Source organism: Chanos chanos, chromosome 2 (assembly GCF_902362185.1).
Source record: "Chanos chanos chromosome 2, fChaCha1.1, whole genome shotgun sequence".
In the NCBI taxonomy this organism is placed as follows: Eukaryota; Metazoa; Chordata; class Actinopteri; order Gonorynchiformes; family Chanidae; genus Chanos; species Chanos chanos.
Window position 1 is genome coordinate 32,018,427 of NC_044496.1, and position 22,478 is coordinate 32,040,904.

The 22,478-nt window shown below is 39.8% G+C and overlaps 1 protein-coding gene across 1 annotated transcript in view; it reads left to right on the plus strand.

Moving 5' to 3' along the window:
- The window catches only part of dhx36 (DEAH (Asp-Glu-Ala-His) box polypeptide 36), a 52,729-nt gene that overhangs the window by 26,851 nt on the left and 3,400 nt on the right, over positions 1-22,478 (plus strand). The window contains exons 12-22 of the mRNA XM_030766348.1: positions 915-1,002; positions 1,105-1,160; positions 1,383-1,447; positions 1,851-1,994; positions 5,043-5,160; positions 11,415-11,513; positions 11,763-11,936; positions 12,601-12,687; positions 12,812-12,895; positions 13,264-13,363; positions 15,477-15,567. Of these exons, the coding sequence (XP_030622208.1) occupies positions 915-1,002; positions 1,105-1,160; positions 1,383-1,447; positions 1,851-1,994; positions 5,043-5,160; positions 11,415-11,513; positions 11,763-11,936; positions 12,601-12,687; positions 12,812-12,895; positions 13,264-13,363; positions 15,477-15,567 (1,106 nt within the window). The remainder of the gene's footprint in view (positions 1-914; positions 1,003-1,104; positions 1,161-1,382; positions 1,448-1,850; positions 1,995-5,042; positions 5,161-11,414; positions 11,514-11,762; positions 11,937-12,600; positions 12,688-12,811; positions 12,896-13,263; positions 13,364-15,476; positions 15,568-22,478) is intronic.

Sequence of the window (22,478 nt, forward strand, 5' to 3'; positions counted from 1 at the left end):
GATGGCCTTTTGGCGTTTGGTCTTGACAGAGTTGAATGTGGCTTGCTTTTTAGCCAGTGCATTGCTCAGATCCGGGAAGATGAAAATCTTATGTCCCTGATATATTAGCTGTCCTTTTTTCTTTGCAGTCTTTCTCCTGGAAATGGACAATAATGGGTCTGGGTCGCTCTCCCTCTGCAGGCTTAACTTTTTTGCATGTGTGCTCTGTCCAGTTTAGGTAGGTTGGTAAATGAGCCATCCTGCAGCAGGTTGACAAACTTTGACATGAAGGTAGCAGCTGCTCGGCCCTCGTGTCCCTCCAGTAAACCAATGACTCACAAATTATTTCAGTACAATCTATTTTCAAGGTCCTGGCTTTGCCAGTAACTCCTTGTTGTCACTCTGGAGCTTGTCCACCTCCCTTTCTAAGCGTTCCAGCCTGTCACTGTGGTCAGACAGGCAAACTTCCATTTCAGTGATTCGCAGTTCATAGGCTTCAAGCTTTTTACACACGCTTTTCAAGCTTTTTGAATCTAGTGACAGTTTTATGGGTGAAAGTGAAGCTTGAATCTCAGACATGATAGCTGCCCAGTTTTTCTCCAGTTCAGATTTTAGCACAGAGATGGAGAGCATCCTCCCCTCATCTGACTTCCCCGCCATTGCTATTCTGTCACCAGCATTAGTTAGCTTGATAGGTTTGGAGGTGGTCCTCCCTTTTTGCAATGTCACTTTTAGCTTACCCGACATTGATGAAACGACTTATCTTAAATCAACACACTGCAGTTGAACAGATTCACAGTTTTGTTACTTGTAGCGTCTGTATGTATAAATATATGAAATCGTTCTCAGAGCCCCTCTCCACATGTCTACCATGGTCTGCCACCATACCGTATTGATTCCTGTAGTCCTGTATTGATTTTTCTGTATTGTTTCAGGACGGAGCCATTCTAGTCTTCCTGCCAGGCTGGGACAACATTAGTAGTCTGCATGATCTACTTATGGCCCGACAAATGTTCAAGTCAGGTACATTTTTGAATCAACAAGCACACAGATACAGACATGCACCAGCCATATACAGCTACACATGTAGACTAAGACAGGGAAATGATTTTTTCCATCTTTCAGATAAATTCATCATCATTCCGCTGCACTCTCTGATGCCCACAGTCACTCAGACCCAGGTGAGATGGTTACGTCATCCTATTTGTTCCTGTTCACTATAATAAGATACCAGTTATACAGGATATGCTACTACACGCAGCACTGGATGAAGTGTAATTTAAATGTTATCTTTGTGTTGCAAGACAATCGGAATCATTACAGTACAAGTCACTGAGTCACAAATTTGTTATTTTGTGTATGTTGTGTAACACATCTGTAAATGTGTGCCTGCCTCTTCTCAGGTGTTCAGAAGGCCGCCCCCTGGAGTTCACAAAATTGTAATTGCAACCAACATTGCAGAAACAAGGTGCGTAGTCTGATTTCAGACACTGCTCTAAAATGGAAGCTGCCTCTGTCATGTGGAAGTGCGTTTGGTATGCTTCTCAGTGTTGAACTATTTGTCATATTTTGACTGCTGTTCTAGTGGGCACTTTCACTGCTTTGGATTTAATAGAACACAATGGCAAGATTTACTACTCCTAACTGAATTACACAGCACTCTGTGTTTTGAATGGTATAGACTAACCTTGTCAAAAATGCAAGATTGAGAAAAAAAAAAAATAATTTTCTTGATTTCAAATAAGAAGATATGTTATAATTGTGTGTGTGTGTGTGTGTGGATTTGGTTTTGTTCTTGTTTAGGCTGATGTGATTGTGCTCCTCCCCATGTCACCCCATTTTTATCATTTTCTTCTTTGTTTGTTTTCCAGCATCACTATAGATGATGTGGTGTATGTGATTGATGGGGGGAAGATCAAGGAGACCCATTTTGACACTCAAAATAACATCAGCACCATGACGACAGAGTGGGTGAGCCAGGCCAACGCTAAACAGAGGAAGGGGCGTGCGGGCAGGTACAAGGTTTTTTGTTGCCCTCCTCTCCTGCTGCACAGTTCTGTCTCATACTTTGTCCTTCCCTTAGACATCCACTCATCCTTCAGATCTCTTATGCCAACATTTTTCAAGATGTACCCACCAAACCTGCTTTATACACAATTGCTTTGCACAGCTACAAACTCAACAAACAGTGTGCACACTACATACAGTCCAGACACAATATGCGCACTAGGCATGACTAGAGCTGTAGCATTTCCAAATGTTGCCGTACAATAAATTGTCTCAGAAATAATTGCAATTAACAATATAATTTTTTCGTCAAATTAAACATAAATAAATAAATAAATATATTTACTATTTTTCAGCCATACTGAAATTTGGAATGAACAGGATACACTCGCTTTCACTCATTATCTAAGCTGCTTAGCCTAATTAGGGGGTGCTGGAGCCTATCCCAGGACTCATAGGGCGAAAGGCAGGGAAACACCCTGGACAGGTCGCCAGTCCATCGCAGGGCAGACACACAGACAAACACACTCACACACACATTCATATCAATGGGCAATTTAGTGTCTCCAATTCGCTTAACCTGCATGTCTTTGGACTGTGGGAGGAAACCAGAGGAAACCAACGCAGACACTGGGAGAACATGCAAACTCCACACAGAAAGGACCCTGGCTACAGGGTGCACACGGGCATTGGAAACGTGTTTTATGGATCCAAACAAAAGTCTGACCCGCCTTTACCCATCTCTTAAAAAAAAATGCGGTTCAACAAAGAAACTGTGATCACGTCAGAAAAATCCGTTTTTTAATGAAATAATTGTCACAGGCCTAGGCACAACATACACTGTATGCTAAGCACTTAAAAACGTTTGTGAGCAAATCTACTCAGCTACCAGTGCTACTGTGCTGACTTTAAAGACTATCATGGCTATTAAAGCTTTTGGCTTTTCAGCCAAATTAGTGTATTGACAGTCTTTCTTTTCTTGTTACTGTCATTAAAATGTAGCAAAACAAAGCTCATACACTTCAATAGTAGAAAGCTAGAATGTTTACTATGATCTTTTTCTGCAATACAAACACCACATGCTACTTCAGGCACAACACACACACACACACCAGTTCTAAAGCTGTTGTGCTCATGTGCTTAGTTTAGTTGACTTTTTTTTTTTTTTTTGCATAAACAGCAACAGAAAACAAAAGGTCTATGAGTCCTTAAAATACTAAAATGTTAAAATTTTACTGAAAAACTCACATCTGGTAGATAGAGATGAAGTGTGATTGCATGTGCTATTAGCAGGTATCATGGCTGGTAGAAGTCATGGTTGTCCTAAGCTAAACAAGCAGAGCAGTGTGAACTGGATCGTGACTGGCAGGGATCACAGTTGTGCCCAGCAGGATGTACAGAGGTCGATGAGTTGGACTGGGTGGGCTGGATTTCAGAGATGATCCCTACTTTTGGGATGGAAGGAGAGGAAAAAAAGAGAGAATCATTAACGATTTTGTGAGGAGTGGGGGAAATGGATATATCAGTAGCACGCCTAACTGAGTGCAATATGGGAGTCTGATGCACTTTGTTAGGGCAGCATAACTGAAGGTGGGGTTGGAGTCAGAGCGTGGCATAGGCATGAGAGCTCCCGGGGGTGCCAGCACCTCATCGACACACTGCCACATAACAGGACAGATCACAAGTGTTGGAAGAGTCCCACTTTCTTCCTTTTATCATAAGGCAGTCTTAACAAATTTTTTTTAATATACTTGCTCTCTCTTTATTTTCTCTCTTTGTTGGTAGATAACACATCTGCTATGCTGTGTCTTGCTTCTATCTCTCTCAAAACTGATAAGATCGCAGACAGAAAGCCATCACCCATAAATGGAATCCAGTAGGTGTGAGAGTAACTCAGCCTGACCTATGGCATGTTCTTTTATCTCTCAGCACACTAACGCTGCTAGTTGCTTGGTGCTGAAGTATTTTTGGCACTCACAGTTTTTGAAGTTGGTATGTCTGTGTCACATTGTCAGAGACTGATACTCCAAAAATTCCTTGCCTTGTGGGTTTTGATGTGTTTCTCCATAAATAATGTATGTATACGTAATTTTACAGAACTGAGTCTACAAACAGACTGAGCCTTCTGGTAAGCTGGAATTCTGGCTCGATTCAGATTTTAAGAGTTGGTGTGTCAGTGATTTTGCTGCTTATGTAGAGCTGGACCATATAGGGAGAGAAAAATCATCGTAAAAATTTACCCAAATACTTCATGCTCTGACATAAAATAATAAAAATAAATTATAGGAGTATGGTAAACAAACAGAAGTTATTTATTTTTGGGGCTTTCACTGTAGTAAAGGAATGATCACAGTAGATATGCAAACAATTATAGAGTGTTTTTTGTTTTTTCTTTCTTTCTTTCTTTTTTCACTTTCTTTCTTTCATGTTGGGGCCATTTAAAGAATATTGCTTCAGTAACAGGCTTGAGTAACAGGACAGCATTCTCTTGGATTCTGTAAGAAAACTGGCTCTAATGCCTGCTACTGAATATACAACTCCATTTGAACTCATTGTGCAGATGGCTTGTAGAGCAAATTGAAGGTGGTAGCACCACAGTTATTATAATGAACAAGTGCTCAAAAATGATGTGAGTACAATAAATGAAATTTCAGTGTTGATTAAAATTCCATTCTGTTTATAAAGGAAAATATCTACTTAAATTATTATGCTCAGGAAAGAATAGGTTATATCAGATAATCTATTCTTAACAGATTCTGTTCTGTAGCCATTTTTTCTGGTGGCATATTGTTGTGTAGTTAGACAAAACTATTATGGTTGAAAATATGTTGTTCTGACTCAAATACCAGACACTGTAGAGTTCTCTGAGGTTCATCAACTGAGATTATGATCTGTATCTAGCCCTGGTACTCTTTAAAACCATATATATATATATATGTGTGTGTGTGTGTGTGTGTGTGTGGTGGTGTTTTTTTTTTTTTTTTGCTTTGTTTTTTTTGGCACTTGCTGTCTGTTTACAGTGTTTTTATTTACCCTACTATCTTCTGCATGTGTAGGCTCTCTCCTGGGAAATGCTACCACCTGTATAATGGGTTGCGGGCCAGTTTGCTGGATAACTATCAGCTCCCAGAGATCCAGCGCACAGCATTGGAGGAGCTCTGCCTGCAGATTAAGGTACAAATTCATGAACTGTATGCCTGTGTTTGAGTGTATGGTACAGAACACTTCAGAGTGTTTGGAGCCTTTTACAGCCTCTTTTACTTGATCTCTGAATTTTGAATGTGCACTGCTCTCTTGTTATGCAAATTCTTCTAGTCCCTTTTTCCTCCTCTTCTTTGTCCTCTTTTGTAGAAACATAGGCCCTGTTCACACCTTGCATTAAGATCTGATTTTGGTGATCCGATCACAATTGGACAGCTCAAAAGTACAGGTGTAAATGGATCCATTGCGCATTGAGGTCGCATCGAGATCTGATCACTCAGACCACAATCGGAGGTGGTCTGGACCGCGTATGACCACATTCTTATGGCAGTGTAAATGCAAATGTGAACTCGACCACATTGAACAACTGCCAACTCAACTGACGTCCTCTGCTTAGGCGGAAGTACGAACTCATTCGTGTATGTATACATTTGCTCGCCAACGGCGTCGTATTAAAGTGCGACAACAGGCAACAACAACAGGCAAAAATGTATATTGTTTTGATTTCTTCTTCTTCTTCTTTTAATTTCCAACAGACTAGGCATTGAAAATGCATTGATGCCGCCCGCCGATTAAAAAACAACAACATTTAACGTGACAAAACTTAACTTGGCTTGATGTTCCAAAACTGCGATCAAAGATCACCAAATTTCTCTCGGGCATCTCTTGTCAGAAAGCCTCCTCCTGTCAAAAAATCAAAACTGAAATCCTAGGAATATGGTCGTTATCTTAGTTAACACTAAAAGTGCCAAGCGCCGGTCATTTGTGATGTCTAATTAAATCTTTGCACTCGGTCAATTTCAGGACCCTCCTTTCATGACTTTTCCTAGATTTGTGCGTTTTATCACCCAGCATCCTTAAATTTTCAAAATCACCCCGGTACAAGCTAATTTAAAGCTATTTTGCTCCTATTTCTGTGAAACTGCCGTCAGCCTCGCGTTCTGCCATGTTGTTTCCTGCCCTTCAAGGCAGCGATTCTCTTTTCTCTCAGCAGATGTCGCAAGGGTTCGCTCATACTAGTCTTCTGTCTTTATATATATCAGGGTTTAATAACTATGAAGCGCATTTTTGTTTCATATAGGCCTACATGGGTGTATCAGTTGTCACTAATGTTTGCACTAGCCTACTTGGGCCATGCATGACTAATCATCATATGTTTCTGATAGTTTGTGTGTAGACTATGGTAAGCTTTATTCTCATGTCATGACATTACATTATTTTAGAGCTGCAACAATAATTTACAATATTAAAATGCAAATGTTTTGCAAAGCGGATAAACGTATAATAAACGCATTTTTGTTTCATGTACAGGGGCGTAACTAATTATTATATGACATAGATAGTTGGCAGGAATTTTGCAAATGCTAATTCATTCAATATAATAACACCCTACACAAGAGACGGCACAGTATGGGTTGAACAAACTGCTGGCAACCCACGAGAGTGCAATATCATGAGAGAAACCCCAGGGCCCACATATTATGCCAAGGACAATATTACAAGTCCATTGAGCAATTTACTGAGTTTGATTGACACAGAAATGTTGGAAAAAAAAAAAATTCAGAAATACTCTGAAGCAGAAACTGATCGAAATGATGCTGATAAGTTCAAACTCACAGCTGATGAACTAAAAGCATTCGTGGGTCTCCTTTAATTGAGAGGTACTATGGGTGGTAAAAGCATGAATCCGGATGACTACTGGTCTGCTAACTTGGGAAATCCCATTTTCAGAGACAGATGTCTCGACAGAAATTCCAAGATATCATGCGCTATCAGCGCTTTGATGACCAGAATACAAGGGCTGCCCGCCTTGTGACAGATAAATTTGCCATGATGTCTGAGATTTTCGATAAAGCATTGCTTCTTACACACCCAGTGAGGACATAACTGTAGATGAACAACTGTTCCATACCAAGTCACGCTGTCGTTTCACACAGTACATGGCCATTAAACCAGGCAAATTTGCTATTGAATTCTGGGTGGCCGCAAGAATACATGTTGAACGCAACTCCCTATCTAGGGGAAGATGACAGTAGGCCGGCAGTAGGCCGAAAATTTCTTCACCTCATTGGCATTGGCAAACAATCTTTTGGTCTACATTGAAGGGAACCTCTGAGTTGGTCAGTTGACCAAGTGATTCATGACACGGTCGTTAGGAGGGGGTTGGGATCACACCTAGGCTATTGTTCTAGGCTGTCGGTTGAATATCTCTCCACTTGAAATGGGAACACACATCAGCGAGGTGCAACATTCCCTGCTTAAACAAGCTGTGTAAAAGGGGTTACAGCATCCCGGCACATCGGATACTAAATAGCTCAAAAAGTACTTTATCTATTTATTTACTTAGTGTATACAGTGAAAATGTACTATCTCATGTATCTATCTTGTATAATGTATAATTCATTCTTTCTTAAGTATTTACTGTAAATAAACTACACAGCTGTCGATTCACCAAAAAGAAGTTTTTTTTTTTCGTGCTGTAATTCAGTTTCAATAAATGGTAAAAAATCAGCCTTCTTATGCTACACTATTCACTCCAAAAGCCTACACACCCAACACAGCTTTGTTTACAAAAATCCATTGCAACATAGCCTACATATTTTTAAAAACAACATTCATGCATATTTATTCATTTCCAAGCTGTACCTACATTTTCTATTACAAGTGTGGAATTAGATTTAGCTGAGACTCATGATAGACGGTGGTAGGCTACTCGTGGTATGAACTAGTTCTGGCCAAATCATTCTAATGCTGGACACTAACAATAGACTATGGCACTCTATTGGGAGGGGGTTGGGAGATGTTACTTGTAGGTTACTTGACAGGCTAGGTGTTAGGCGACTCATCGCCTGCTGCATGCCGTGAAAAGTTGTAGTGTTTGCTTCTATAATGGCATAGAATGATCTGTTAGTTATTGTAGATAATTCATTTATTAAAATGCAAGTGTAAAGCTTGATATGCTCGGCTGGGCTTATTATGTGGTGTAAGCGATAATTTTACAGAGACAGACGAGTTTGGAACTGAAACGCTTTACCCTACTTCTCCAGCGCCACCGAAAGCACTCTCACACTCTAAACTTCAACAAGTTTTGATTTACATGCGTTGTAATTCTAAACCAATTACTACCTGTCTTGTCATTCCAATAAGTTGTTCTACTGAGTAAGCATAAAGTCCAGTTTATAGCTTACTCCGTCACCTGACATGTCGCCCAACAATTAGAATGTCCAAATCTGTAATCGCTCCCTACAGTTAATTTACAATCACAAGGTGTAAACGGAGCTGTCCACTTGTGATAGGATCACCAAAATCGGATTTTAATGCAAGGTGTAAACAGAGCCATATATGCTCTCTCTCTCACTTTTGTTTGTCTCTGTGATGGTGTAATTGTCTGATATTCAGTTGAACTCTTCTGGTCCCCCATTATCCTTGTCTGGCCCTCTAATAGGCAGTAAAGGGAGAAGATTTCACAATAGTCTCTTGTGACAGTAGATTGCGCACAAATTCACTAATAGATTAATGTGTGTGTTAATCACTGTTACTGTGGCTGCACAGCAGTGTAATTATCTAATGAGGGCTTTTAGCATTGTTGGTTACAGCTCTCACTAGCCTCAAAACTCACACTCATTACATCCACCATCCATTTCAGCCATGCCCCCTGATTCATTCCTGCCTCACTAGCTGTCAATTCTACTAAAAATGACTGCGAGCATGATGGCGCTGAGGGTGGCAGCCTTGATACGGTGCTCTCTAGTACTTTCTTTGTTTTTATTTATTCTGTGTTTGTTTGGTTACTCAAACCCGATTACTTTCACCAGAGAAGAACTGCTTAACACAAGGCAGTCCGCTCCAGATAGTTTTTTGCCTTTTTTCACAAACACGGAATGTTTTCGGGAGATACTAGTCGGCGGAACAGCAGCTCTGTGGGGGACATGGATAAGACACAGATGGGAGAAATGCACTGGTGCTCCGACAGCGGGGATTTCGAACTGCGTTCCCATCGATTCACCTGGCGAATCTCCGTTCCTTGCCCAGCAAGATGGACAAGCTGCTTCTCCTCAACAAACAAGCAGTTTGCGCATTCTGCTGCCCTCTGTCTCACTGAAACCTGGCTCAGCGAATCCATCCCCGACAGTGGATTACATCTGCCGGGTTTCCATCTACACTGAGCGCATCACGTAATGGAGCTATCAGGGAAAACGAAAGGGGTGGAGTTTGCTTCTACGTCAATGTGAAGCGTGCAGTGGTGCAGGACACGCAAGACACGGTGGTAACGAAAAAGGAGGACTTTACTTACAAAACGCAGATAAATAAACGGTGCCGCCAAACAGTGTGTATCCAAACACAAACAATGATAGACAAAGGACAGGTCAAACACAGGGGCTTAAATATAAAAGGAGAACTAAGCTGGAGAAACAGGATTGGTGCAAATTACCAATGTTAAAACGAGGTTAATAAACGGAATAAACACAATCAGGTGAAAGGCGGAGACCCACATGGAACAGGAGCACAAGACATTTCAAAACAAAAGTCCAAAATGAGGTGCAGGCTGTGACAATCAACGAAGATTGGTGCAAAGATGTCACAGTGCTAAGCAAATACTGCAGCCCAAACTTGGAGGCATTGTTCCTAAACTGCAAGCCTTTTTATTCTCCGTGGGAGTTTTCCTCATTCATCTTAGTCGGTGTTTACATGCCACCTCAGGCCAGCGCGACTGACGCACTGCAAACCCTGGCTGAACAGATAACTGGCTTGGAACAAAAATATGCGGACTCGCTCTTCATAATCCTTGGGGACTTAAACGAGCGAAATTAAACCACAAACTACCAAAATATAGACAGCATATTAATTGTCCCACCAAGGATAATAACACACTGGACTACTGCTACACAGTTCTTAAAGATGTATATCATTCTGTTCCCCAGGCAGCTTTGGGGCACTCTGATCTCATTCTAACCTACAGGCAGAAACTAAAATCTGCAAAGCCTGTGGTCAAAACCGTGAAGAAATGGACCCGCGAGGCAAAGCAGGAACTACAAGACTGTTTTGACTGCACTGATTGGAGTGTTTTTGAAGATGCAGCTGACCCAGATGTCAAACTCCTGAAGTTTGACATCCTGAACTCCAGACGACACTACAGTCAACGGACTCATCCAAGATGGTGACGAGTCTGCATATCGGTGGGAGGTGGAACGCCTGGTGCAGCCAGAGCAACTTGGAGCTGCACGCGCTCAAGACTGTGGAGATGATAGTGGACTTTAGGAGACACCTCTCAGCACTGCTCCCCCTCACAATATCCAACAGCCCAGTGTCAACCTTGAAGACCTTCAGGTTTCTGGGTACTACCGTTTCCCAAGACCTGAAGTGGGAGACCAACATCAACTCCATCCTCAAAAAGGCCCATCAGAGGATGTACTTTCTGCAGCAATTAGTCTGCCACAGGAGCTGTTGAGGCAGTTCTACAATGTAGTCATCGAATCTGTCCTGTGCACATCCATCACGGTCTGGTTCGGTGCAGCCACAAAACAGGATAGGAACAGACTGCAGCAAACAGTGACAACAGCAGAGAGAATCACTGGTGCTCCCCTGCCCACCCTCTAGGACTTGTACTCTTCAAGAACCAGGAAACGGGCAGGGAAAATTATTACACATTGCTCTCACCCAGGACATGACCCCTTTCAACCCCTCCCCTCTCGTAGGCGCTACAGAACCTTGTGCACCAAGACTACCACACACAGGAGCAGTTTCTTCCCTCATGCCGTCACCCTCATTAACAACTGACCAGCAGTATCATCTGCTACACATGACTACTCCTGTTCTACAAACTGTTCTTTCAGCTTGCTCATGTCTACAACTACCATGCTCTACAATATCCATATATCCATACCTCCATTTCCCATTCCCATATGTGATGCATATTACTTCTTTTTGTCTTGTCTTGTTTGTCTTGTTTTACCGTTGTTCATGTACATTCTGTTACTCAATGCACATTACTGTTGTTGTTTGCACTTTTCTCCTGTAGTCTGTATATTGCTTGTATATTGTGTACTCTGGTCTGAAAATAACATGTACATTGTCTCTATATTGCCTGTAGTACTAGAGAGACACCAACGGCCGGAACTAAAGTCCTTATGTGTGTTAACATACTTGGCCAATAAATCTGATTCTGATTCTGAGATGTCTGAGATTTTTCTGTGTCATTGAGAGCTGATATGTTTACAACCACCCAGATCCTGAAACTGGGCTCCATCTCTTTGTTCCTGCGGAAAGCTCTTGACCCTCCATCAGACAAAGCTGTCGAGCTGGCCATCAGTCACCTCATGGATCTGGTGAGTTGGGAATGGGACAAAAAAGAGAGAATAGGTGAGGAATTAGGTGGAGAGCATAGGACAGGTGTGGACTTTGAGTAATTTACGAATGATAAGATGCTTTTGTAGGAAGATTTTCAGTGGGTGGCTTGTATTGGAAACAAATCAGTTAGCTATGGGCTAAACTACATATGTGTGATTGTCTGTAAAAAAGTGAATGACCAATACCCTTGTTGAACATCACTGATTGTATGCGGGCATGTGTGTCAGAACGCCTTGGACCGGAGTGAAGAGCTGACACCCCTTGGTTTCCACCTGGCTCGTATACCTGTTGAGCCACATATAGGGAAGATGATTATGTTTGGAGCATTGCTGAGCTGCCTGGACCCTGTGCTTACCATTGCTGCCAGCCTTAGTTTCAAGGATCCATTCTTCATACCACTGGTACACACATACATATACTACTTCATTTTCAGTTAATTACAGTTCTGATATTTCAATTAATGATAGATCCTGTGAAATATTCAAGTGTCGACTTTTTATACCAATAACACCTACCCACACACACTTCTACATCCATCAGGAACTGAGAAACTGACTCAATTTGTAAGCACTGTCACTGCTGGTTTCAGCTGGAGAGATGAGACTGGTTCAGTGTGTCAGAAAATTAATTGTCTGCAAAGCTGTGATAAACTGAGTGGTTTGTAGAACTTGTGTTTTTATTTGTTTGCTTGTTGTTAATTGGTCAAATTTATGTTTGTTGGTGTAGTTAGCTATTTTGTGGTGAATTGTATCTCTGAACACTTGAAGAGGCTGAAACACATAAAAAGGTTCTTGTGCTCATTATTTTAGCAACAAAACAGAAACAAACCACATCATAGACCTGATTTAGATTAAACTTTATGAGGACATGTCTTAGAAAAGGTGCAAGATTCAAATACCTGTAAATAAGACTCCTTGCCATCAAAAACACTTATGAAAACATTGATTTTGCATTTCCTTTTTGCTGTTTCCATTATTAGTTTTATGTGTGTACTCCAAAAGCCTCGTGCATGCTTTTTCATTGTGGATTAAATTTGTTTGTGATGATGCATGGACTCTGTTTTAGGGAAAGGAGAAACTAGCAGATCAGCGTAGAAAAATACTGTCCAAAAACTCCAGGAGTGATCATCTGACTGTAGTTAATGCATTTTGGGTAAAAACAGAATTTTTTCCTCACTATTCCATTTCTGTGCCCTTGAGTGATACGTTTGTATTTGCAGTGTATGGTAGCTCTCATATTTTGGTGACCAGATATATCTGTGATATTGCTGTTTCAGGCGTGGGAAGATGCAAAAAGGCGGGGCTGTAGGTGTGAGCGCGAGTACTGCTGGGATAACTTCCTGTCTGCTAACACACTTGAGGTCAGTCTCCACAAACCTCCTGTTATATTCATGTTTACAGAATTTTCAGCTAATGCAGTCAGTCAGTGCTGCTTTTGTTCGGTGGAGATAGGCTTTAGCCATTCAGACATTATTTTAAACCACCAGCCAGACTCTTAATTCGAAAACTCCAAACTAGTTTCATAGATGTTAGTTACCAGAGAACGTGCTTGTCAAAAATCTGTAACCTAGGCAATTTATACACATGTAAGCGATCATGTAGATGAGGCCAAAATGGCTCTAAATGTAATTGAGAACAGGAACAAGAAGTTAACATGTGGCTGGATTAATTTTTTTGTACCTTTTTCCTTCTGAATTTCTCTTCCCACTCCCCTGACTCCCACTGGCAGATGCTCCATAATATGAAACGCCAGTTCGGAGAGCACCTGTTTGCAGCCGGCTTTGTCAGCAGTCAGAACCCAAAGGATCCCAGCTCAAACATAAACTCAGGTAAAGCTCTGTCAGCCCCAACACTGTCTTTTAAAGGTATCAGTGATATTCTTTTGTGCTGGGATGTGATGAATAATTTATGCTATTGTAATGGTTGACAGTGTATTGGTATCTGTCAGTCTAAAATACAATACATTAAGCTTCTGAGATGAGAGTCTACAGTGGCAAATGGATTTACAAGTGCTAAGAAACATACAAATCACACACACACTGACATAGTAAGACACACTAAGAATTTGTTCGAGGAAATGGACCAGAAAAGCCAGCACTCTTTTCAAAATATTTAAATGAACGGCAGTCTAATCAAGTTAACTTCCCTTAGCTACAGAGCTAGTGACAAGCTAATGTTAGGTAACATGTCTGCTAACTGTCCATAGGTGCTAATGTTAAGTTGTCTTTCACATTACCAAGTGACTGACTGACCTGTCTGGGTGCATTTTCAGGTGCCTGATAATAATTTGATGTGGTCGATCCAGCATCTTTTATTTTGATCCCGCACACCTTGCATTTAGCCATTCTTTAGTTTGGGCCTTGCACGAAGACATTATAGCCAAAGGTTATCACAAATGGCACTGCAGCTGCGGGTGTGCTCGCCATGGTCACGATGAAGTCGCTATAGCCTATAGTCATCTGTGGCCGTGCGCATGCATATGATCAAGTTACACATGATAATAAAGGAGGGAATGACATCTAGCTTGTCAGACATGTCCTTAATGTTAATGCACTAAAAAAATAAAAAAGTAAAATAAAGATTGTTCACGAGTCCCGAATCTCAAGTCTGAGTCGAGTCTCAGGTCTTTTGAGGACAAGTCTCAGGTCAAGCCACAAGTCACTGTGTGTACGATTTAAGTGCGACTCGAGTCCAACTTGCAAACTCGAGTCCCCATCTCTGCTCTACAGTGATAGTGTTTAATCACATTCTGTTCTATTAAGACATTTATTTACAGCTTCATTGACAAGCTCTCCCATGGCTCACAAAACCAATTCTCGAAGCATAGATCTAATGGCACTTAAATAAAGGACAAAACGTTGGAAGAAGCACTTTGTTTGACCATACAATGATCTTGCCTTTCCTTGTTTTCCTTCATGCATTTCTTCAACTGTTTGCAAAGCTGTTTTCACTGGAGCTCCTTACAGTGTTATGGTTATATCTGCCTCTTACAATCGCATCGCATGGGTTACAGTTAAAGTTAAGGTCGGTCCACTAAATAAACAAGCCAGTGCCAGCAAGCTGTAAACAAGATGGTTGCAAACAGATGAAAAGTACGCATGCACCATCCTCTTAGTTAGTCACTACACTAGGCACATCATATGGCTGGCAGCAGGGTTTCTGTTATCCGGTAACTACCGGTTTTTGCTTGGTAAAATTTATTAAAAAACAACAAATTAAAAACTTGCTGGTCAAAGTGTCGGATAATAATGTGCATACAGAATATAGTTATAACAAAGGCTATCCCTAAACAATACATTTGTGTTTTGACAACAAAACAGCCTATTTACCACATTGCAAGCTGCAAATACACATTGGACTCGTTGATTTCAAGTCGGCAGCAGAGAACTTTCAGGCGTTACAGGTTGCATGTATTTTGTAATAGCCTACATTTTAGCGGCAAATGTTGAGGCTTTGCTCAAACGTTACTGTTCGTTTTGCTTAATTGTTACTGTTCATTAAATAGTAAAACGGATTGAGGTCTTTGGCATTCTTTCGTCAAACAAGGTGTGCATCATATTTGCTTCTGTAACATAGACTGTTATTGAAACATGATCAGTTTCAGATTTGTGAGGTAAAATAAATTCTTTCAGGACACTGGACCAGCAAGAAAAAATCCTAGCAGAAACCCTTGTTGACAGTAATGGATTTACAATGAGTTTTGCACCAGTCTGACATAGTATGTTTGCAAAGCAAAGTGCAATTGAATGTCTACATATAGTATAAATTTGATTGTGCCTGCTCTGTATCACAGTTAATTGACTGTTAGACCCTATCTATTGACATTCTCTCACATTTACATCGTGTGCGTTTGCACTTTCATATGTCATTTTCCTTTCTCTTTCTCTCTCTCTGTCTCTCCCTCTCTCTCCCTCTCTCTCTCTCTATCTCTCTCTCTCTCAGAGAATGAAAAGCTCATAAAAGCAGTCATTGTAGCTGGCCTTTATCCTAAAGTAGCCAAGATCCACCCCAGCAATCCCAAGAAGAGACCCAGGTGAGTCAGAATTGACTTCATTTCTTTTTTTCTTTTCTTCCTCTGAGCATGATGCCAAGGCAGAATACATATTCCATGTATACCTAGTGTAGGAGAGAAGGACCCTACCCACCCCTCCCACATCCACTTCACCCTCCTACCCTCTGGCAGGAGGTACTAGAGCATCTGTGCTGCCTCCACCAGACTATGTAACAGTTTCATTCCTCAGGCTGTAAGGTTCCTCAACAGCTTGAACACTCAGAACTTCCAAACAACAACTCTCTGACCTCTCCTTTGCACAATAAATTGCACTTTTGCACAATCAACTGCACTAACACCCCAACAATTCACCTACCTGCACAATGCCAATGCTGTTGCCAGTAATTCACTGTCCATGTCAGGTGTGCTTGTTATGTCTAGGTTTGTAATTTGTAGTTTTTTTTTTTTTTTTTTTTTTTCATAGTATGTTGTAGAAGTTTTACTCTTTACTTACTTATTACTTTCTTTACCCAGTACTTTCTGTCCTTATTCAGTACTTTCTGTTTTCACTCAGTACTTTACTTTTATCATATTTATTACTCAACCCCCCCCCCCCCCCCTCAGTATTTATTGTGCGTTATTTATTGTTTTATGTGGTATTTATTCTTATTTGTTTTATGTGGCACTATGGTCCTTGTTTAACACAATCTCGTTCCCCTGTATGTATGAGTCATGCATATGTGGAAATGACAATAAAAGCAGTCTAAGTCTGAGAACATTCCACAGTGTTTATGCTACAGATTGTTTAGAATAATGTCAATCATAATTTGAAGCCAATGCACATACATGCATTGTGTTTATCATGCATTAAATGTATGCTTTCGCAGAGCAGACAATAATAGGAGCTTTAATGAAATGTAACATTTTTTTTTTATTTTAACATTTATTTTGAGATAGCAGCATACATTTGAAAACTTACATCAAGCCAAAGATAGTTTTCATTTTCCTGCCATCCAGATTTTTTTAACAATTACAAAAAAAATAAACATAAAATGCATAATAAGAAATAAACAAAATTTAAAAACTTCAATTTGGGAGAGGTTAAGTGTGCACATAAGAGCAATGAAGAGTATATCGGGAGGTGACTTGAAAGAAAAATAAAAATCAAACAGCCTCGTTAGAATAAGTCAACATTACAGAGTCATTCAGTCAATACCTCCACAAAATCCGGACGTAAGGGCCTTACATATTTAACCCACTTGGTCCAAAATTTAATAAACATATTTTTCTGAAGACGAAGAGAAAAAGTAATCTTTTCCAAAATGAATATCATTTACTATATCTATCCACTCCTGTATTTTGGGAGGTTCAGGAAGTAACCAGCGCCTTGTAAGCGCCTCTTTACAAGCAGATATCAAAATACCAAATCAAAAAACGAGTAAAAAAACGAATAAAACACTTCCACCCAAACTTCCGCCATACGTGAGAGTTAGAGCATTTCCAGTGGAGTTTACATACATCAAGCCAATCCTCATTTGATACTGAAAAGTTACCTTGTTTTTCCCGTTTTTCTTTAATATATTCTGTAGTGTGGGATTTTTTTGTCATAAGGGCTTTATAAAATCTAGAGATAGCACCCTTATTTGAATCATTTTGATAAGCACCGATAAATGTTTTCACTATTGGAGCATTAAGATCTGTTTTATTTCTAACATTATGTTCAAAATAACTGCGTACTTGGAGATATCTATAAAAATCTGATTTTTCAAGACAATATTTTTTCCTCAAACTTTCAAAATCTTTAATTGTCCCTTTTCTGTGAGGGAATGGAATGTTGTTATTCCTTTTAAAATCCAGGATTTAAATCTATGATCTATCTTGTTAGGCTTGAACTCAGGATCATAAGCACACCATTGAATTATTTGTAATTTATGGACCATTTTATATTCTTCTCTTATCATATTCCAGATTTTTAATTCGGCTTTGATCCATGGATTTTGCATATTATCTATAAATCTTCCCAAATTTTTGTGAGCCAATAATGCTTGAACTGGAGAATCATTCATAATGGAGAGTTCAATGTCTTTCCACCTTGCTTTAAATGTTGGGTTACACATGTTAATTAAGGGTTTAATCTGGGCTGCGTAAAAATAATCCTTAAAATGGGGTAGTGCCATTCCTCCCTCCTCCCTTGGGAGTTGTAAAGTTTTAAGTTTAACCCTGGGTTTTTTGCCCTGCCAAATAAATCTGGAGATAATCTTATTTAGTTCAGAAAATTGTTTTGAGGAAATTTCTACAGGAAGTGCCTGAAATAAGAAAAGGTATTGTGGAAGAATATTCATTTTTACAGAATCAATTCTATGACTAAGACCAAGGAAAGAAATGGAATTCCATCTGTGTATGTCATCTTTCATTTTTGTTAGGAGGGGGCCATAATTTATCTCTGCAAGTGTTGAGATTTTTTTCCGTAAATGTATTCCTAAATACTTCAATGAGTTCTGATCCCAATTAAGGTGAAATTTCTCTCTAAATGGTTCCGAGGGTGTATAATTAAAAGTCAAAATCTGTGTTTTTTGTATATTAAGTTTATATTCTGCATATCTACTGAATGTTTCTAAAGGGTTCATTTATTCAGAAAATGAGTTAGAGGGTCTACTTAAATAAAGATATCATCAGCGTGCAATGCTACTTTATGGTCTTCTCCATTTATACTGATGCCTTTGATGTTTTCGGTCTGCCTTATCCATTGTGCGAGAGGCTCTATATAAAGCGCAAAGAGTAATGGGGAGATTGGGCACCCCTGTCTCGATCCGCGCTCTAATATGATGGTATCTGAGAGGTATCCATTTATTTTTATCCGGGCTGACGGTTTGCTATATAGTGTACGAATGCCCCCAACAAAGTTTTTGTGCATGCCAAATCTTTCAAGAACTTTATATAAAAAAGGCCAACTCACTGAATCAAAAGCCTTCTCAGCATCCAAACTAACTAAGAAGGCTTCAAGTTTATTTTGTTGAATATGGTTTAGTATGTGCAATGATCGTCTGATGTTATCGTGAGTTTGTCTTTGTGGTATAAATCCAGTCTGGTCGTTATGTATAAGCTGAGGAAGGATCTTTTTCAGTCTTCTGGCAAGGATGGCTGTATACAATTTGTAATCAACATTCAGGACTGAAATTGGCCTATATGATCCACATTCTAATTTGTCTTCTCCTTCCTTGGGGATAGCTGGAATAAATGGAGGCATTTTAGCATCCATGAAGGTTGTATTGCAAGCTCGAAGAAGGCTTGGCATTAACTCAAATCTAAAAGCCTTATACCACTCTGAGGGAAAGCCATCCGGGCCAGGAGACTTATTCGCTTTGAGCCTGGAAATGGCGCTGTTAAGCTCTGTCTCGGTTATTGCAGCTGTTAATATTCGATTTTGTTCCTGTGATAAAACAGGTAAATTGAGGGAATTAAGAAACTTGCCAATTTGTTGTTCATCTTCTAAGCACGGTTGTGTATATAAAAATTTATAATACTTTTTAAATATTTTTTGTATTTCATCTTGTTTATTATGTATAGTTTTAGAATCCGGGTCCCTTATTTTATATATGGTGTTATCCACTTGTTTTTGTAGCTTCCTTGCCAAAAGTTTTGTTGATTTTGAGCCTGACTCATAATATTTTTGTTTTGTAAATATCATTTTTTTTTCAATTTCCTGTGAATATAACATATTTAGTTCGTTTCTAATTTTCTTTATTTTTGTCATCAAATTAGGATTTTGTTCCCTTTTATGTTGTGTTTCGAGATCTTTTAATTCTTTATTAAGGTCTATCAGTCTTAATTGTTTTTTTTCTTTTCACAGGCACAAAAAGATATGATTTTCCCCCTGACGACTGCTTTTAAGGCATCCCATACTGTAGCTGAATCAACCTCCCCCTTATCATTTTCTTCTAGAAACATTTTTATTTCCGCTCTCATTTGAGTCTTAAATTGCGAGTTGTTTAAGATGCTTGTATTTAACCTCCATAATGTTCTTCCAGGGTTATCGCTAATATGTACAGTACAGGAGAGAGGTGCATGGTCAGATAAGTCAATACATCTGATATCACAACTATGAATTCTATGGCGATCCCTCTTTAACACAAAAAATAATCTATTCTTGAATATACATCATGGGAGCATGAATAAAAGGTATAATCATGGCCTGATGGATAAAAGTCTCTCCAGAGATCCAATATGCCCAATTCTGCCATTAGAACATTAATTTTCCTATGCAATGATGTCGTAGTCAAATTTTTTGATGAGTCCAGTTTTGGGTTAAGACAGAAGTTCCAATCTCCACCACATATGACTATTCCTATGGCCCCTATCATCAAATCAAATACTTTTCTGTAAAAAGCAAAATCATTTCCAGGGGGGGCGTAAATACTACAAAATGTTATCAGAATACCATTTATTTTCCCTGAGACAATTATATATCTCCCTTCCTTGTCTGAAACCTCTGAAAGGTGTTCAAATGATACTTTTTGTGATATCAAAATCGCTACGCCTCTCCTATGGCCTGATTTATATGATGAGTGATATAAAAACCCCATTCTCCTTAGTTTTTCATGTTCTGATGGAGTGAGGTGTGTCTCTTGCAAGAGCACAACCTGTGCATTTTCCCTTTTCATTTTTAACAGTATTTGACTTCTCTTAGCTGGGTTCAAAATCCCATTCACATTGAATGAAATAACTTTAAGGATTTGCTCATTTATAGTCTCCTACATCGATTACCACAAATAAAATCTCTGCCGATATATCTGCTGGTGTTAAATTTGTACATTAAAAATGTCTCTCCTAAAGAACAAACATAAAACAGAAACCAGATTGGAACAATTTTTAACAAAACGCTACCGAAACGGTTAGGAACAGTTGTTTCCAATGTTGAGGCTCATTTCAAATGAGCCTTGCGGGACTTTGTCCCACGTTGCGACAGTGGTGGGGCCCTAAGATGTAGCCACATTTTAAAGCCAGAGTTCAAACACAGTTATAAATAATATAACTCAGTTATATATATTTAAAAGAAAAAAAATAAACAAATAAAATAAAAACAAATCGTAGAAAACTTGCCAATTAACAAGTCCAGACTCTTTTAATTCGTTAGAAAATAGGACTGTAGGAATTACTCGTGGGCTATAAAAAACTACATGGCAGTCTTCTGGACAAGTAATCAAGGTGAGGCATATCACTTGGAAATCAAATAAGACTTATCTGCATTTGCGAAACGATTGTAAATCATCAGTGTTCTGCCATAGGCGATGGCTTTCTAAATTCCTGAAGTCTTTCCTTATATTGAGAGCGGTGTTTTTTCTTGGACTGTGTACAACCACCCGCTGCATCGAGATCCTGATCTCCACCCCGGTGGCACCTTTTCCCCGTCACCTGCCAAGTAGACAGGAGCTGGATCTCCTTTGATCCGAAACAGCGGAGGACCTCACCAGAGTAACTGGGAACCCTCATGAGACCATATCTTTTGTCGCCTCCGCAGCATCCTGGTATAGCTGAGTGCCGTCATCATAAAATACCCGCATCCTTGCAGGATACGGTGTCTGAAACTTTATTTGTTTTTCTTTCAACACTCTCTTGGCTTCAACATATTCACCGCGCCTCTTAAGCTCTTCCAAGGGGTAATCATGATCAACATAGAAGACATTGTTCCAGAACACTTCTTTTTTCTCCCATGCTCTCCGGAGCACCTCTTCTTTCGTCCGGTAGCTCCCAAACTTGACCACTATAGATCGGGGCTTTGCCTGCAAACCTTTGGGCTTCGGTGCCAGTGCACGGTGTGCCCTCTCAATTCTGAGCTCTGTCATGGGGAATGTCGAGCGCGCTTTTTAACAAGTTATCCAGAAAACCAATCATATCAGTGCCCTCTTTATCTTCAGGTATTCCATAAATCCTTAAATTATCTCTCCGCGCTCGACCCTCCTAGTCTATCAACCTAGCTTGTAGGTTAGCCTGGCGCTGCGTCAATCGCTTGATTAGCATAGATGTTGCCTGAAGTACAGTCTCCGTTTCATCAATTCTTCCCTCTGCCTCGTCCAATCTTTCGTTTGTTCTTGTCAATTCTTGTTTAATGTCGGCGAGCTGTACTCTGTTATGTCTTCCTAGCTCCCGACGTTCGTTACTGTCCTACTTCTAGTAGTAACCCCTTTCTCCATTATTACACAAAATGTTCACTGGGATTGTCAAAACTTAAGTTTTTTGGGGGTTATGTAACAAAGCCGTCGGGGAGCTCGGTAATTAAGCTGTCATCTTTTCAATGGCGCAACCGGAAAAACACTTTTTTTTTTTTTTACACAAACATGTCACATATTTAGACATAAACAAACACAACATGGAAGGGAGAGGAGTTTTTAACCTCTCTTTTCTCTGTGTGACTATCAAGGCTTTGAACTGGCTCAAGGAACGAAAACAAAAACCAGAAATAGTCAATATTTCACTAGGAACAAAAAGCAAATTTTCTTCCAGGATAACCTTGTACGTGGCTTGATTCATACACAAAGACAAATCTGCCCGATTCCAGCCTTGCTGAAGGACCCCCAGATCATCACCAATCCTCCACCAAATTTCACAGTGGGTGTGAGACACTGTGGCTTGCAGGCCTATCCGAGTTTCCGTCTAGCCATTAGACGACCAGATGTTGGGCAAAGCTGAAAACTGGACTCATCAGAGAAGATCACCTGACTCCAGTCCTTTTCAACTCTTTTGGCATGGTCAATAGTTATTTTTTTATTCCAGTTGCTTTTGAGGTAGTACTAGCACTGGTAGATTCAGCTGGTCCTATTGCAAGAGGATAGTGATGACCACAGCAGTGGTTTTTATACTTACAATAAATAAATTATATATATATATTTATTTATCTCTTTTTTTGTTTAACCTTTTATTTGTTTTTCAGTTGAATCATATTTAAAGTTCAAGAA